General features: G+C 35.7%; 1 protein-coding gene across 7 annotated transcripts in view; it reads right to left on the reverse strand.

Moving 5' to 3' along the window:
- The window catches only part of LOC117323996 (spectrin beta chain, non-erythrocytic 5-like), a 119,855-nt gene that overhangs the window by 84,274 nt on the left and 17,652 nt on the right, over window positions 1-17,929 (reverse strand). For all 7 annotated transcript variants that reach the window (XM_033879577.1, XM_033879576.1, XM_033879574.1 and 4 more), the window contains exons 3-6: window positions 9,208-9,375; window positions 5,710-5,826; window positions 5,012-5,082; window positions 1,143-1,223 (exon numbers count right to left, since the gene is read on the reverse strand). In XM_033879577.1, coding sequence (XP_033735468.1) covers window positions 1,143-1,223; window positions 5,012-5,082; window positions 5,710-5,826; window positions 9,208-9,375 — 437 coding nt within the window. The remainder of the gene's footprint in view (window positions 1-1,142; window positions 1,224-5,011; window positions 5,083-5,709; window positions 5,827-9,207; window positions 9,376-17,929) is intronic.

Consider the following 17,929-nt stretch of genomic DNA (forward strand, 5'->3'; position numbering starts at 1 on the left):
CACTTCTAAAATGTCTGAGGGCATCAAGAATTTCTCCACATAGGAGATATTGACCTCTCCACAAGGCCCAGTGTGTGAGGGATCTGTTTACAAACACAATTGACTTTTCTACAAAGTGCAGCTTGACCAGACTGTTTCTACTCTGCTCCGCGGGTGGCCTTGATATAAGGAGGGTGACCTCAATACTCAGGTATATCCTCTACACAATTGTGTGATAAAATCTTTGCACAGGTGAGAGGGCAACCTTAATACACAGGTAATGTGTAACCTCTATTATATAGAAATTAAAATGACCTGTCTACACAATTTGAGGGTAATAACTTTGCATAGATGAAGGTAACCTCAGATCAAAGGGAGGATTGGCCTCTCTACACAGGTGTGAGGATGACCTTTATACACAAGTAGGGGTGACCTCTCTACACAGGTGTGAGGATGACCTTTATACACAAGTAGGGGTGACCTCTCTACACAGGTGTGAGGATGAACTTTATACACAAGTAGGGGTGACCTCTCTACACAGGTGTGAGGATGACCTTTATACACAAGTAGGGTTGACCTCTCTACACAGGTGTGAGGATGACCTTTATACACATGTAGGGGTGACCTCTCTACACAGGTGTGAGGATGACCTTTATACACAAGTAGGGGTGACCTCTCAACACAGGTGTGAGGATGACCTTTATACACAAGTAGGGGTGACCTCTCTACACAGGTGTGAGGATGACCTTTATACACAAGTAGGGGTGACTTCTCTACATAGATGTGAGGATAAACTTTATACACAAGTAGGGGTGAGGGTGACCTTTATACACTAGTAGGGGTGACCTCTCTACACAGGTGTGAGGATGACCTTTATACACAACACAAGTAGGGGTGACTTCTCTACACAGGTGTGAGGATGACCTTTATATACTAGTAGGGGTGACCTTTCTACACTGGTGTGAGGATGACCTTTATATACTAGTACGGGTGACCTTTCTACACTGGTGTGAGGATGACCTTTACATACTAGTAGGGGTGACCTCTTTACAAAGTGAAAGACCCCTTGACACAGGTTTTGAGTGTGATCCCTCCGTTCAGGTAATAGACTTTGTCTCTGCATGTTGAGTTAATTGATATCACTGAATTTAAGATACCCTTACCTGTGAGCATGGATAAGGGCATTGAATCCCAGGCCATTTCTCCAGCTGGTTGAAAAGTTTGTAATGTTGACACCAGGATACCTGAAACAAAAGTAAAACTAGAGGGTAATACTACAGAAATAAAGATAAGTCTACATACAACAGATTCTTTACTACACCATACAGATTACACTTGGAGCTTGTACTAATTTTCACCATTTTAATTTTATATTGTTTAAGAAAGATGATCTTAAATAATAATTCTTAGTCATACGAATTATGATGGTTAATTAGATTTTCTATCTTACAGTAAGTACAACAAGTAATCAATAAAATGACAATAGATATGTCCTAACATGAACTAGGGTATGGTTGGAGATGTGTGAATGTGAGGACAAAGTATCTTCTTCCTCATCAATTGTTCATTTATTGTAAGGCAGGTGCTTTGGGAACAAGTGTACTGGATATTTTTTAAGTTTCCTCAAATTTGAATGGTGTCAAAGGTATATTGAGTACAATCAGATAGGGACAGGTGCTTTGAGGACAGTGCTAATGTGTTCTCTGCTAAATGCAATATCATTGTCACCTGCTTTTACGATCTTTCCTGTAGGAAGATTAACATTGTATATTATAATTAAGCGAATCATTAAACCTCTTGACAATTGCAGTGTAGACGGTATCCATCTCTGTGGATATTACCATCACAATACCAGTGGTGGATAAAACACATAACACCTCAAATGTTGGAGTTGAGGTAACATTTATTATCTTATTGCAAAGCCAGCAGAATCTCTGCCAAGTTCCTACCTCTTAGTTGTGGTAATAAAACAACTGATAAAACAGTTCCTGCCAGGTATGATTTATTCATGAGAAATGTATATAAAAAAACACTGCAGTGTCCTTATAACTTTGTAAAACACCCTGGCCCGGCCAGGTAAATCAATTCTACAAATGTAGCAATGACCTTAGTCGGTAGACAGCTACGTCATACGATGTGACTCACTGCCCACACTCACATAAAATACATAATATTCAATATTTAAAAACTACAAAATCACAGGAAACCTGTTTCACAAAAGCTAAAGTAGCCTCAACGAAACAGGAATCTAACACTTTTTACAGTAAATTACTGCGTGCCCTTTTTGTATTCTGAAATCCATACTTGAACAATCTGTTGCCTTCCATGTCAATAAAGGGTTGATAATGTCGCTATTGGACTTGCCAATAATTGACTTGATGGTGATCAGTCTTGACGTTCACAAGCTGCAGTAGTCTGACATACTTTTTTGATCTTTTGAATATAGTTTTTTTCTGTAAGCAATTACTAAAACACAACTGTTTTCATATGACTGTCTGAGAAAAACTAACAAACACGTGTAGGTTTTACTTTCAATAGGAGTAGTTCAGAAAGTATTAGATTCAAATTTTACCTTGTTGTAACTCTTAAGTAAACAAAACACGATTTATAATGGTCAACAAGCTTTTCTCTCTCAATGAACTTATTTTCGAGCTTTTTTCTCTCTAAGAAATTACTTACTGTGTTAATACCAGTACACAAAAATAGATAGAGGTTCAGGGACATATCTATCTTAATTACACATACTGATATAATCCTAAAAACATATTTATTATTAAAACATCAGTATAATACAAAACACGACTGTTGATGGCTGTAAAATCTATACTTTGTGTCTGTAAGTACATAGAGAACACCAAGCACTTATCCACGGCCATGATCTTGAATTGGCAGAATACAACAGAAAAGTTACGCAATAAATTGAATAATTTAGTGGTAAACATGGGGCTCACTCCTGTAGAAATCCTTTAATAGACACATAACATTCAGTGACAATACCATCACCCTGGCACATGAACGGAAAACCCAACTAAACCACAGCTTATGAATAATTTGTAAATTGTATAGCCGTACTGCTGTGAGGAATGCCTCAATCCTCAGGTCGCTCCCATATACAATATTATACCACCTAGTCGCCTCTCTACATAAAAGCAAGCAAATCTCTATTCAATGGTATATAAATTTCTCTCTTAACTTCAGCTTACCCCCAAGTTTATAATACAGTAACACAACTTACCCCCAAGTTTATAGTACAGTAACACAACTTACCCCCAAGTTTATAATACAGTAACACAAACTTACCCCCAAGTTTATAGTACAGTAACACAAACTTACCTCCAAGTTTATAGTACAGTAACACAAACTTACCCCCAAGTTTACAGTACAGTAACACAACTTACCCCCAAGTTTATAGTACAGTAACACAACTTACCCCCAAGTTTATAGTACAGTAACACAACTTACCCCCAAGTTTATAGTACAGTAACACAAACTTACCCCCAAGTTTATAGTACAGTAACACAAACTTACCCCCAAGTTTATAGTACAGTAACACAACTTACCCCCAAGTTTACAGTACAGTAACACAACTTACCCCCAAGTTTATAATACAGTAACACAACTTACCCCCAAGTTTATAATATAGTAACACAAACTTACCCCCAAGTTTACAGTACAGTAACACAAACTTACCCCCAAGTTTATAGTACAGTAACACAAACTTACCCCCAAGTTTATAGTACAGTAACACAAACTTACCCCTGAGTTTATAGTACAGTAACACAAACTTACCCCCAAGTTTATAATACAGTAACACAACTTACCCCCAAGTTTATAGTACAGTAACACAACTTACCCCCAAGTTTATATTACAGTAACACAAACTTACCCCCAAGTTTATAGTACAGTAACACAACTTACCCCCAAGTTTATAGTACAGTAACACAAACTTACCCCCAAGTTTACAGTACAGTAACACAAACTTACCCCCAAGTTTACAGTACAGTAACACAACTTACCCCCAAGTTTATAGTACAGTAACACAAACTTACCCCCAAGTTTATAGTACAGTAACACAACTTACCCCCAAGTTTACAGTACAGTAACACAAACTTACCCCCAAGTTTATAGTACAGTAACACAACTTACCCCCAAGTTTATAGTACAGTAACACAAACTTACCCCCAAGTTTATAGTACAGTAACACAACTTACCCCCAAGTTTATAGTACAGTAACACAAACTTACCCCCAAGTTTACAGTACAGTTACACAACTTACCCCCAAGTTTATAGTACAGTAACACAAACTTACCTCCAAGTTTATAGTACAGTAACACAAACTTACCTCCAAGTTTATAGTACAGTAACACAAACTTACCCCCAAGTTTACAGTACAGTAACACAACTTACCCCCAAGTTTATAGTACAGTAACACAAACTTATCCCCAAGTTTATAGTACAGTAATACAAACTTACCCCCAAGTTTATAGTACAGTAACACAAACTTACCCCCAAGTTTACAGTACAGTAACACAACTTACCCCCAAGTTTATAGTACAGTAACACAACTTACCCCCAAGTTTATAGTACAGTAACACAAACTTACCCCCAAGTTTACAGTACAGTAACACAAACTTACCCCCAAGTTTATAGTACAGTAACACGAACTTACCCCCAAGTTTATAATACAGTAACACAACTTACCCCCAAGTTTATAGAACAGAAACACAACTTACCCCCAAGTTTATAGTACAGTAACACAAACTTACCCCCAAGTTTATAGTACAGTAACACAAACTTACCCCCAAGTTTATAGGACAGTAACACAACTTACCCCCAAGTTTATAGTACAGTAACACGAACTTACCCCCAAGTTTATAATACAGTAACACAACTTACCCCCAAGTTTATAGTACAGTAACACAAACTTACCCCCAAGTTTATAATACAGTAACACAAACTTACCCCCAAGTTTATAGTACAGTAACACAACTTACCTCCAAGTTTATAATATAATACAGTAACACAAACTTACCCCTGAGTTTTCCGTTGACACCACAACAATAAAGCATCTTTAGCTGATCTTTTCTCAGTCGATTCCTCATCCTGAAAATTAAATAACACATAAATAGTAATGCAAATGATGAAGAAAGATATTTTCATGACTGGTGACAAGGCCTCGAACTCATGATATACAAAATCACTGCCATGGAAATCTTAAGAAGGTACATGTATATATGTAAAAGTATTATGAACAGGAATCAGAATCTATTCCTTGTGTGGTAAAGAATTTTAAATTGAATTAAAATTACATGTTCATGTTTCGGAGTTGGCTGAGAATTTCACAAAAGAAGCATAACTCTTAAATATAACCAAATCAAAATGAGTAAGCCTTTGTGTATATAGTGTAACTATATCTGAGGTATATCAAATTCAACAGAAAACTTTTGGAAGTACTTGAAAAAGATCTGACAAACGTTACTGTTTCTTCCATGGAAATGGATCCATTATAATTGCAAAATATCAAATTAATAAATCTGAATTTCGAGTCGCAGCGACCTACATTTGGTACATTGTCGTAGTATTAAAATAGTTTAAATGTTGTGAATTTTGGTATTAACAGAAGAAGTTACAAGTCTCCAGGGTGGTGTGGATGCCAAGGATGTATTGTCTGAAAGGAAAGACAAACATGTAATGTTCCTTTAACTTGTCAGTGGAGAATGAAAATCTTACCACTTCTATTTCAATCTCTTGGATCTGGAAGCGAAGAATTATAGTCCAGATAAGACCGAGGATGAGACGAGGATTTCCATCTACAATATCTTCTGCTCCGATATTCTCAAAGTAGACCTGGAACACATGAAACATCCATCAATTGATGTATCAATTTACACCAAATTCTGGTGTGAAATCATAGTTACACATAGTAATGTATCTGTATATAAAGACTAGAATTTTCCTGAATTAACATGCTTCATTTCTACTTCATGGAAAATAAATCCATGGAGATTGTGGCTACAAAACGCTATCAAAATTGCTTTCATTTGTTAACAAACTTAAACTTCAAATTTGATAGTTTCAATACACATAATGGAAACTTAAGAATATCTTTATAGGTTGCACAATCTTTTATTGACAAAACTTAAAATCATACTGTACATAAACCAGCGATTTAACACTGGTATTTATCTGATCGATCTGAAAATCATACAATGACTTTAAAGAAACTAGAATACAAATCAATATATAAGAATGATAAAGCAAACTTTAAACAAAATATGTCTGGACTTGGACATCAGAGCCGAGCTACCGAGACAGTTATGATTAAGTGACTAACAATATCACCATGTGTGTAAATATCTTGTAAATCTTGTATCCTGTTACCTGTCACAAAACAATCATACAACATAAACAATGACAACACCTGACTTGACCTATGACCCAGAGAAACAAAAATGTATATTACCATCACCTACCAATCATCAGTAATAATCAAGTAGGAAGGGAATACTAAATCAGAAATGCTCCAAGGAAAGTTCCTCCTGTCAGTAGACAATACCACCAACAGCAGTTAAACACCTGACATAAACTGATCATTTCATGACACCTGATTATTTGTAGGTAAGAACTTGTCCGCCCCTGGTTATGTTTGCTACTTATTTATGATGTCATAATGTATGTTTCTGTACCATATAGGTAGAATAGAGTCCAAAGTTGTCTAATAAGCAAATATTAACTTAACAATAAGTACACTGGGTGTTGCTGAAGTAATACATGTCCCCTATTTGACCCGACTAAAAATAGTAACAGTGACCTTGACACAAAATGCCTTAAACTCGAAATTGAAAGTGTTGGAAATATTATGGCCCTTTATCACTGTGTGAAGTTTGATCAAAATCCCTCTAGCAACGAGGCCACTTGAGCATTAACAAACTTAGGTGTTACGTACATACATTTGTACATACAAGATGGACGTAGAGGAGACCTATATAGTACCCCAGGTTTCAACAGTAGGGGACTTATAATGTGACAGTAAGCTCCAGTTTCTGTGCTGTAGGGGTAGAATCAAGCACAAGTCATCATGAGGTAGCCTCACACTAAATTACTGAAAACAAAACTAATCAGCCAATATTAACTTGGGGCAAAAAGCAAAGTAACCATTAAAATCCCTTTACTTTTTTTGTAAATAAATATAAATATGACATTCATCCTCCAGATGACCTGATCGAGGCATATTATTAAAAGTTTGCTGGTTTTCGTGTATTATGTATTCTAATGCATGTAAGAATTAGATTTACAGCAGCAGGACAATTGAGAAGCAGAGAATTTATATCATTATTATAATATATTAATTGTTAGTACAACTCGTATAAATAACGTAACATCCAACACTATATGGGATCTCAGACATATCAAAAAAGAAATTGCATCATTATGTATTCAGGGAGACATTCCATTTAAAATTTATATTAACACTGTATTTTTGGAGCCTCCATACTAGATTTATAATAACATGGATGGTAGTTCTAGTAAAACACAGACTTGGACCAACAGAAATCGTACGACATTCCAGACAACACAATTCTAACATGGATGGTAGTTCTAGTATAACACAGACCTGGACCAACAGAAATCGTACGACATTCCAGACAACACAATTCTAAACACTGTATCTCTTCCGCAACAACGCTTTTCCAATAAATTGCCCCACAGGTTTACAAATTTTAGTTATTTTTGTGTGGATGAATGAACACCTCTCCACTAGGGTGTACCCGTCGTGGAATATTCCATACCCGTTTGTCAACAATGAATGTCACGCCTCAATAGTATCACTATCCTTTTTTAAAATGAATTCCAGTTTTATTATATTCATAAAAAAAAAACCAGTGCAAGTCCAGCGATGAAGTATAAGTATACCTTCAAAGTAAGTCATTAACACATAATATATCTTTGAATGGTATATTGTTGTAGATTCATGGACACATTACCTATGCCTTACGGACATATTTATGTGGCATAAAGTGTTTTCTTGGTCCAGTGAACAAACAAGATCAGCAGTTTTGATGTATTCTTTACTAAAAGGCTTCCTGACAGCATGACAAAAAATCTGGATGATAGCTTCATTGAGCAGTGGGATGGATATTAACATGGAGGATTAATTTAAATTAAACATAGATATGAAATCCTTCCTGCCATCCCTATAATCATCCTTACACAACAGCATTCTCAATCAGGTCAATTGGTTTCAGGATTTCTATATTTAATGGAATATCAACCGCCCTGGGAAATGCTGAGTGAAAATGATTCTGTACCAGAATATCAACAAGGAGAAAAGCACATGCTCTGCAGACAAGTCACCGAATGAGATACTTCAGTTTAAACAATGCAATTTTAATACTATACAATTATGAACAGCAGTGGTGATCAATGTAATTCATACTAGACTCCTCAAACAATAAGTCCATGGCTGGTTATAAGCCCACTCCCATCTTTTATCTATTGCTGTTCAGTAGAATTGCCAAAAATTTAATTTCGTTGTCCTGTAATAGCTAGGCCCATCCCCTAACTTTGAGTCAAGACATTTTGTGTTTACCCGAATGGGCTTATACCGTCAAATAAATACATCATATTCAAATGTACAGATTTTAAATTACCCACATATGGAGAATACAAAACTAGCACTATAATTCACTAAAGCATGAACTGGTCAAATTCAACATGATCTTCATAACTCATTTGTGCAGACATTTTCAAACCAGGAAATGGAAAGGTCTCCATAGTTGCTTACTACTGGCCAAAATCTGGAATCAAACACAAGGGCCATAACTCTGGATATAGTGAGATATACAGAGGAGACAAATTTACCGACAGTTACCCATATGCAACATCAGGCAGTTATAGGTAAAAGAGTGATGGAGGATATTATTGAGACATTAGATCTAGACATAAACAGCGTCTTAAACTTCCAGAGAGACTCTTGGTAATTACTGTAACTAGCATATATACAGGGTGAAAAGGATAATACACACAAACATATATCTGTGTGCTTTGTTACCTAAATAAAGAGTCACCAAAAGGGAGTTAGACATTCCACCAGAAAAGAATTTAGACAAATCAAGATTTTCTGTGTAATTTACTCAGTAAATAAACTCAGTGACGCCCTACAAGTGAAATGTAGCCTTTAGAAGAAGACATGGGATGTTAATACAGGAGATCACATTTATGTCTTACCTTTGTAGCTAAGAATTTCAAACATCGACTACAGTTTTCCACTTTCTGTACACGCATTAAACCCTTGTTAGGTTTACCAACTGTCTCTCCCGAAATGATCTCCAACAGTTTCATTAAGATCTTTCCATCAGCAAGATCCGTGAAAAGATCCTTGATTTCCAGTCTTGCCTGAAATGAAGGAAAACAGTACATTAAAATGACTTCATCAGAAAGTATACATGTACTAATTCTTACACTTTATGTGTACACTCCATGGTTCATTAAGATTTTTCATACGATAATTCCAGCACTTTTTCTCAACTTTGCAGGTGCATTTTTTGTTCAAACTTGTAGGAAATTGCAGTAATTTTTGTCAACATGAAAAGGAGAATTTTTTTTTATCAAAAATTAAATTGAATAATGCTTTGATAAAAATCTTTTTATAAATTTCTTGTGATAAATTACTCATTTTCAAGGAATCTGAAATGAATTCCAGTACTTTTCAAGCACTGACCCCTAATTCCAGCAATTTTTCAGCACTGACCCCTAATTCCAGCAATTTTTCAGCACTGACCCCTAATTCCAGCAATTTTTCAGCCCTGACCCCCTAATTCCAGCACTTTTCCAGTACTGACCCCCTAATTCCAGCACTTTTCATCTTCTGTGTGAACTATGGAAAACTAACAGATCATTACTTATAATAATTATGTTCAGACATCTCTCGGAATTCAAACATACTTCATAATGTTTTCAAAATGAGGCAGGTTTTAAGTGCTAGCTTTTGTCAATTAAAGCATTACAGAATTTCTGGAAACAAAAGTTGGAAGACATTTTAATACTGTCAACAAAAAACACTTTCTCAAATTAGAGGTCACTAACCAGGTTTATCAGTATGTGGAATAGTTACACACAATAGACATGTGATACTGTATATGGAGGTGAGACAGGACGATGTTGTTAAGTAATCATGGTTGGTAGTGACATAGCAGTTATCCATGAAGAATTACCTATAAACTTCCAGTATGATAGTGATAGATGTTTGATTTATTCATCAATTACCTAAACTCTGTTTCTATTTTATATATATAATCAACAGATTCAACAATTTGTCCAGGATATAAGTCACCAACAGTCTGTGATATGTCAACAACAGTCCAAGATATTTCACAACAATGTTTCCACAAATAGATCACCATTTAATAGATTATCAGAAAATTTTGAGGAGCAAAAACAATCACAATGTTTATTTTCCTTTGAAAATTACACCACAATCACATTGTTTATTTTCTCTGAAAATTACGTATACACTAACTGTATTTGCTATAGGTCAAAAAGTTACTAGTTTGTGTTTACTGTTAATAATCAATGAAATAAACATTGTATGAACTGGACTGCATGTGATCCTAAAACACTTATTACATAGATACATGTTATAGTAATAACCAATGAAGCTATCACTCCGTATCCTACAGACAAGTTATCTGGTGTATTGTTCTACATTGTACAGGTGTTGTGTTTACCTGGCTGTAGGTGCCTGTTAATTAGCTGACAGAACACCTAATGTATTACGAGTTACAGGTATTTCTTGTCCTGTCGGTCTATCTCCGATCAAGACAGATTACACGGAGGTGTTGACATGACTCTATTGATCTTGTGCATTAAGACATGGGGCACATTTTCGCTAAGCAAAACCAACAACTTTTTTGAGTCTGGACAAATGTAACACATTCAATCTGAAGAGATTGAGATATCAAACTAAAATATTTTCACAGGCTTTTCTCTTTTTTAGAAGCGTCACCCCAAGCAAGTTCACCTGGGTTTACAGACGCGTTGGGTAACCGTACAACACTACTGCTGGCTCAAATCTCCAAATTATCAGACCATAAACTGTGCCCTATCACTGGCAATGTGTTATTCAGTATAAGTGAGCTTGGCATAGATCTTATCTGATTGTGGGTTTGGACTTAAATTTGTCCTCAACTGTCTAAAGGTGTGGTATGGTACCTTGTTTAAACTGTATTGTTCCTGTAGACAGGTATAATGATCAGGCGACACAGCACGTAACAGTTTAATGGCCTACTCAGCTAAGATTTACTACGGACTGAAAATCCCAGTAGCTTCTTACAGATGTGTATGAAAATCAATTTTACTTCTTTCTCATGTATGTGAACCCATTTTTTTCTAATGTTTATCAGAAAGCCGACATGAAATGAACAAATTTTGCCTTTGTAGCTAAAAGCCTTGCCTCTCATAAGCATTCAAATTAACAAATGCAACAGCAATATGGAATTCCAAATTAAAGAATAACTTTAATTCAAAAATGCCTAAGCAACAGTCAGACCTCCAGAATTTTTATTGGGGTAGCACAACAAGATCCAACGTGATATCTCAATACTTTTTAATGATACTTCAAACCCGCAACAGTAACTGCATTGTAGCATAAATGGGTATCTAAAGTAACTGTACAATAACATAATGAATACATCAATTAAAATAGGAAGTTAAACAATAGCTGAATTTTACAGATTATCGATGCCATGTTTTAGTCTGTTTAGTCACTGAAAATTATGCCATATTTTAGTCTGTACATGTTTACACAATAAAGATTTATTTTTATGCCCAGTTTTAGTCAGTTTACAGACTAAGATTATATGCCATGTTTTACTATGTCTAATTACACACTTATGATTATGCCATGTTTTAGTCAGTTAACCCACTAAAGATGTCATGTTTTAGTCTGTTTACAGGCTAGAGATTATGCCATGTTTTAGTCTATTTACCATAAAACTAACCTTGGAGTTGCAGTTCCCTGAATTTTATCTGAACATTAGCCTTGAGGTTTACACAATTGTATTTCCCAAACTAATTTGTTAATTGACTTTAGATAAATAAATCATAATGAAAAATACTGCTTCACCATGGGTATATAAAAAGGTAGTGTGGTAAAACCAACACAGGAGGCGGAGGAGTCCAACGTCCTATCAGTAAAGGTAGGCGGATGTTTCGGTGATGGAATCCTAGGATATATATGGGTATATAACTACATAATTATATGTATAAATAGGAAATAAGGAATATTTTAACATGGCTGCACGATGTACCTACATCTATAACTCTATACGTCACAAACCCAAATCTGTGATAGGAAATAGATAGATGTCACGTCATGCATATTTCACATACATCATATATATATCTAACTGTTAAGTCTGAATATCCTTCATTTATCTATCCTTAAGTGGAATTTACTACAGCATAGTAAATCATATACATACATCAAATTCATAAATTATTTATGTAATTTCCTATTCATTTTCTCGGCTCTTCATTATAATATCAAAGAATGTATTTATTTCATTATATGTGCAGATCTATGCTGCATGTGACACATGCTGTCCGACCAGCGACAGGATTTGACTTTTGCTTACAATACATGTATGGTCTATTTGATTCCCAATTCCCAATTTCCCAGTTGAAATCATTTAATACTTGAGCCAAATTCCCAAAAATTTGCAGCTTCCTCCTGAAAAAATCTTTCCCGATTAACCATTTTTCTTCCTAAAATGAGACAAAAAGGCCCCATCCAAACCAGTGAGAAAAAGCCCTGGATGTACAGGTGACACATCTCAATAGACATGTACAGATGAAACGTCTAAATAGACATGTACAGATGACATATCTCAATAGACATGTACAGATGACACATCTCAATAGACATGTACAGATGACATATCTCAATAGACATGTACAGATGACACATCTCAATAGACATGTACAGATGACATATCTCAATAGACATGTACAGATGAAACGTCTCAATAGACATATACAGATGACACATCTAAATAGACATGTACAGATGACACATCTAAATAGACATGTACAGATGACACATCTCAATAGACATATACAGATGACACATCTCAATAGACATATACAGATGACACATCTAAATAGACATGTACAGATGACACATCTCAATAGACATGTACAGATGACACATCTCAATAGACATGTACAGATGACACATCTAAATAGACATGTACAGATGACACATCTAAATAGACATGTACAGATGACACATCTCAATAGACATGTACAGATGACACATCTCAATGGACATGTACAGATGAAATGTCTCAATAGACATGTACAGACGACACAGATGACACTATATCCAAACAGTATTTCCAAGTCATGCACGACAGTCTGTACGTGAATTTGTCACAACAGCACATGACAATTAGAACAAGTATGCCGTGGTGTATCTACTTCATAATACAGGTGTGTGGTGGTATATCTACTATATAATACAGGTATGTGGTGGTATATCTACTTTATAATACAGGTATGTGGTGGTATATCTATAATACAGGTATGTGGTGGTATATCTACTTTATAATGCAGGTATGTGGTGGTATGTCTACTTCATAATACAGGTATGTGGTGGTGTATCTACTTTATAATACCGGTATGTGGTGGTATATCTACTTTATAATACAGGTATGTGGTGGTATATCTACTTTATAATACAGGTATGTGGTGGTATATCTTTATAATACAGGTGTGTGGTGGAATATCTACTTTATAATACAGGTATGTGGTAGTATATCTTTATAATACAGGTATGTGGTGGTATATCTTTATAATACAGGTGTGTGGTGGTATATCTACTTTATAATACCGGTATGTGGTGGTATATCTTTATAATACAGGTGTGTGGTGGTATATCTACTTTATAATACAGGTATGTGGTGGTATATCTACTTTATAATACAGGTATGTGGTGGTATATCTACTTTATAATACAGGTGTGTGGTGGTATATCTACTTTATAATACAGGTATGTGGTGGTATATCTTTATAATACAGGTGTGTGGTGGTATATCTACTTTATAATACAGGTATGTGGTGGTATATCTTTATAATACAGGTGTGTGGTGGTATATCTACTTTATAATACAGGTGTGTGGTGGTATATCTACTTTATAATACAGGTATGTGGTGGTATATCTACTTTATAATACAGGTATGTGGTGGTATATCTTTATAATACAGGTATGTGGTGGTATATCTTTAAAATACAGGTATGTGGTGGTATATCTACTTTATAATACAGGTATGTGGTGGTATATCTATAATACAGGTATGTGGTGGTATATCTACTTTATAATACAGGTATGTGCTGGTATATCTTTATAATACAGGTATGTGGTGGTATATCTTTATAATACAGGTATGCACAGGTAAGACTGATTCACTCTTGAGTAATTATGGAAGAAAACATGACCAAATAAGGAATTAAAGTGATGGTCAAGATTTCTGGCACCAGACAAACCAATAAAGTGTAATCTGTCTGTTTGTTGCCTGGCTTAGTTCTGGTGGTCTACCTAGAGAGGAAGACGAAACTCTTCAAATCAATAGTCTACCTGGATACAAAGTTATGTAGTTAAGATAACTAGATATGCAGGGGGATCAAGTCCACAATGAGTCCCTATAACTCTGAATTCCTCAGGGTAATAAATTTCATTGGCAGAGGTACTTAGAAGATTGATCAGGTATACATCAGAGAGGTAAACATTACTGACACATCTCACGTTACCTTCCACTAATCTAACACACTATCATCTAAACCATTCTATCATCTAAACCATTCTATCATCTAAACCATATCTACGACTTCAATATGGACTCAAATATCCCATACTATTAGATTCTAAATTACACCGTACTACTTTCTGGTGAGACAAATAGTTGTTGGGTATTTGGTTCTAGTACTCTGTAGAACTGCAAAGAATACAACAATGTGCCGTTTGTTTATTTTTTGCCTTTGATATAGATCGGAAGGCAACAATCCTAACATTCTTGGGTACTGTAATTTTGTATTAATAATGATAATTTACAACATCAACATAAATCATAACAAATCTCACTAAAGTTCATTTGCCAGCCAATCGTTAATCATTTACAAACTGGCACAATAACAAAAGCCTCAAGGGAGCTACATTTCCTTATGTATACCATATATATATTGACATTTGTTTCAGATTGATGCCAACTGGACATTTAAAAAAAGATTTCTGTCCATGAAAATACAGTGATAAGCAAAATCTGGCATTCAAATCAAGATATATTTACTTTGTAAACTTTCTTGGGAGTAGATTACCAACTTTGTTTTTTTTTTTATATGTAAATTATTTTCAGTCTTTCTGCCCTTCATATGTCATTACCGACAAGTTTCAGAAGTCAGGTCACAAATGCAACCCCATAGTCACAAAGCAATATCTAAAAACATTATTTATGAAAACTTTTTATTAACTTTCTCAAAGTTGTCAAGAATATCCATGGATGTTACTAACTTTAATTCTCCATTCCAAAACAAATTTGTCGTTCAATATTTGTGACTTGTATAAATTGGCTGATGCCTAATTTGATAATACCCTTTTGTATGCACTATATAATCAGTTTTAGGAGTTCGTGCATTCCCATATCTTAAATATTCAGGTATGAAGAATGAATCATGGTGTTCTGTCAATTCTACTGCAGAATGATTACAAGCTAAAAACATGCTTAGTAAATTATAACAGAAAAACTTCATTAGGTGCTGTACATAGCTTCACAACATTCCCAGGATTGAATTAAAAATTAATCACACATTATCAGCACTTGCCTGACTGACTTTCAGTAAATAGCAGGAATGAGCGGAAGTCGAGGTAGACAGAATGGTTTTTTTCTTTTCTCTCATTTTTTGTATTTACACAGAATTTCATTAAATTAGACAGGAGTATGACTCAGCTTGTACAATTGTCATAGACATAAAAGATAAACTTGGAACATATATGTAAAGATGCTTTGATATCAAGATGCATAAATATAGTAATGAAATCAAATCACTGCTAGGGTGGTCTATCAATCTCTAGTTAACATAGGGACTAACAATAGTCAGATCCAGGACAGTCTGAGTGGGGTTTCCATGAGAAGCAGGACTGTCAATTTGTGGGTTCCAGGTAACAGGACAGTCTGTATGTCAGTGTGGGGTTTCCATATAGGTCACATGACAGTCTCTATGTCATTGTGAGGTGTTCACAGGTAATAAGACAGTCTATATGTCATTGTGTGGTTGCTATAGGTAACAGGACAGTCTGTATGTCATTGTGTGATTTCCAAGGTAACAAGACAGTCTCTATGTCATTGTGTGGTTGCCATAGGTAACAGGACAGTCTCTATGTCATTGTGTGGTTGTCATAGGTAACAGGACAGTCTCTATGTCATTGTGTGGTTGCCATCAGTAACAGGACAGTCTCTATGTCATTGTGTGGTTGCTATAGGTAACAGGACAGTCTCTATGTCATTGTGTGGTTGCCATAGGTAACAGGACAGTCTCTATGTCATTGTGTGGTTGACATGAGTAACAGAACAGTCTCTATGTTATTGTGGGGTTGACATCAGTAACAGGACAGTCTCTGTTATTGCGTGGTTGCCATAGGTAACAGAACAGTCTCTATGTCATTGTGTGGTTGACATCAGTAAAAGGACAGTCTCTATGTCATTATGTGGTTGACATCAGTAACAGGACAGTCTCTGTTATTGCGTGGTTGCCATAGGTAACAGGACAGTCTCTATGTTATTGTGTGGTTGCCATAGGTAACAGGGCAGTCTCTATGTCATTGTGTGGTTGCCATAGGTAACAGGACAGTCTCTATGTCATTGTGTGGTTGCCATAGGTAACAGGACAGTCTCTATGTCATTGTGTGGTCACCATAGGTAACAGGACAGTCTCTATGTTATTGTGTGGTTGCCATAGGTAACAGGATAGTCTCTATGTCATTGTGTGGTTATCATAGGTAACAGGACAGTCTCTATGTCAGTGTGTGGTTGTCATAGGTAACAGGACAGTCTCTATGTCATTGTGTGGTTGTCATAGGTAACAGGACAGTCTCTTTGTCATTGTGTGGTTGTCATAGGTAACAGGACAGTCTCTATGTCATTGTGTGGTTGTCATAGGTAACAGGACAGTCTCTATGTCATTGTGTGGTTGTCATAGGTAACAGGACAGTCTCTACGTCATTGTGTGGTTGTCATAGGTAACAGGACAGTCTCTATATCATTGTGTGGTTGCCATAGGTAACAGGACAGTCTCTATGTCATTGTGTGGTTGTCATAGGTAACAGGACAGTCTCTATGTCATTGTGTGGTTGCCATAGGTAACAGGACAGTCTCTATGTCATTGTGTGGTTGCCATAGGTAACAGGACAGTCTCTATGTCATTGTGTGGTTGCCATAGGTAACAGGACAGTCTCTATGTCATTGTGTGGTTGTAATAGGTAGCAAAGCAATATGTAGGTACATTATTGTTTAGGAATGCTATTCATATATATATTGCTCAAGCATGTGTAGCTGTTAAACTGGACATTGAAGTTTTAAAAGATGATCATATGATGGGAATTACTTTGAAGAATTCAGGTCTTTTTTATTCTTTCCCATAAACAGCAATGGTGACGTCCTTGACATTGGAAACCTGAGTGATAGCTGTACCTGTAACACTTATTATGCTCTTTCTTCCTCCTTATACCCATACATTTTTGGGGCGAAAAATGCCCCCAAGTATGGTCAACTTGTGTCTAAAATATCTATACTGTAGCCTAACTATAAAGTTTGTGTGTCCTTGTAGAGTAACACTGTTGAGGCAGAGGATATAAAATTGTCACATATATGCATGTAGACGGTGTCAAACTTACATACA

The sequence above is a fragment of the Pecten maximus genome, chromosome 3 (genome assembly GCF_902652985.1).
Source record: "Pecten maximus chromosome 3, xPecMax1.1, whole genome shotgun sequence".
Classification (NCBI taxonomy): Eukaryota; Metazoa; Mollusca; class Bivalvia; order Pectinida; family Pectinidae; genus Pecten; species Pecten maximus.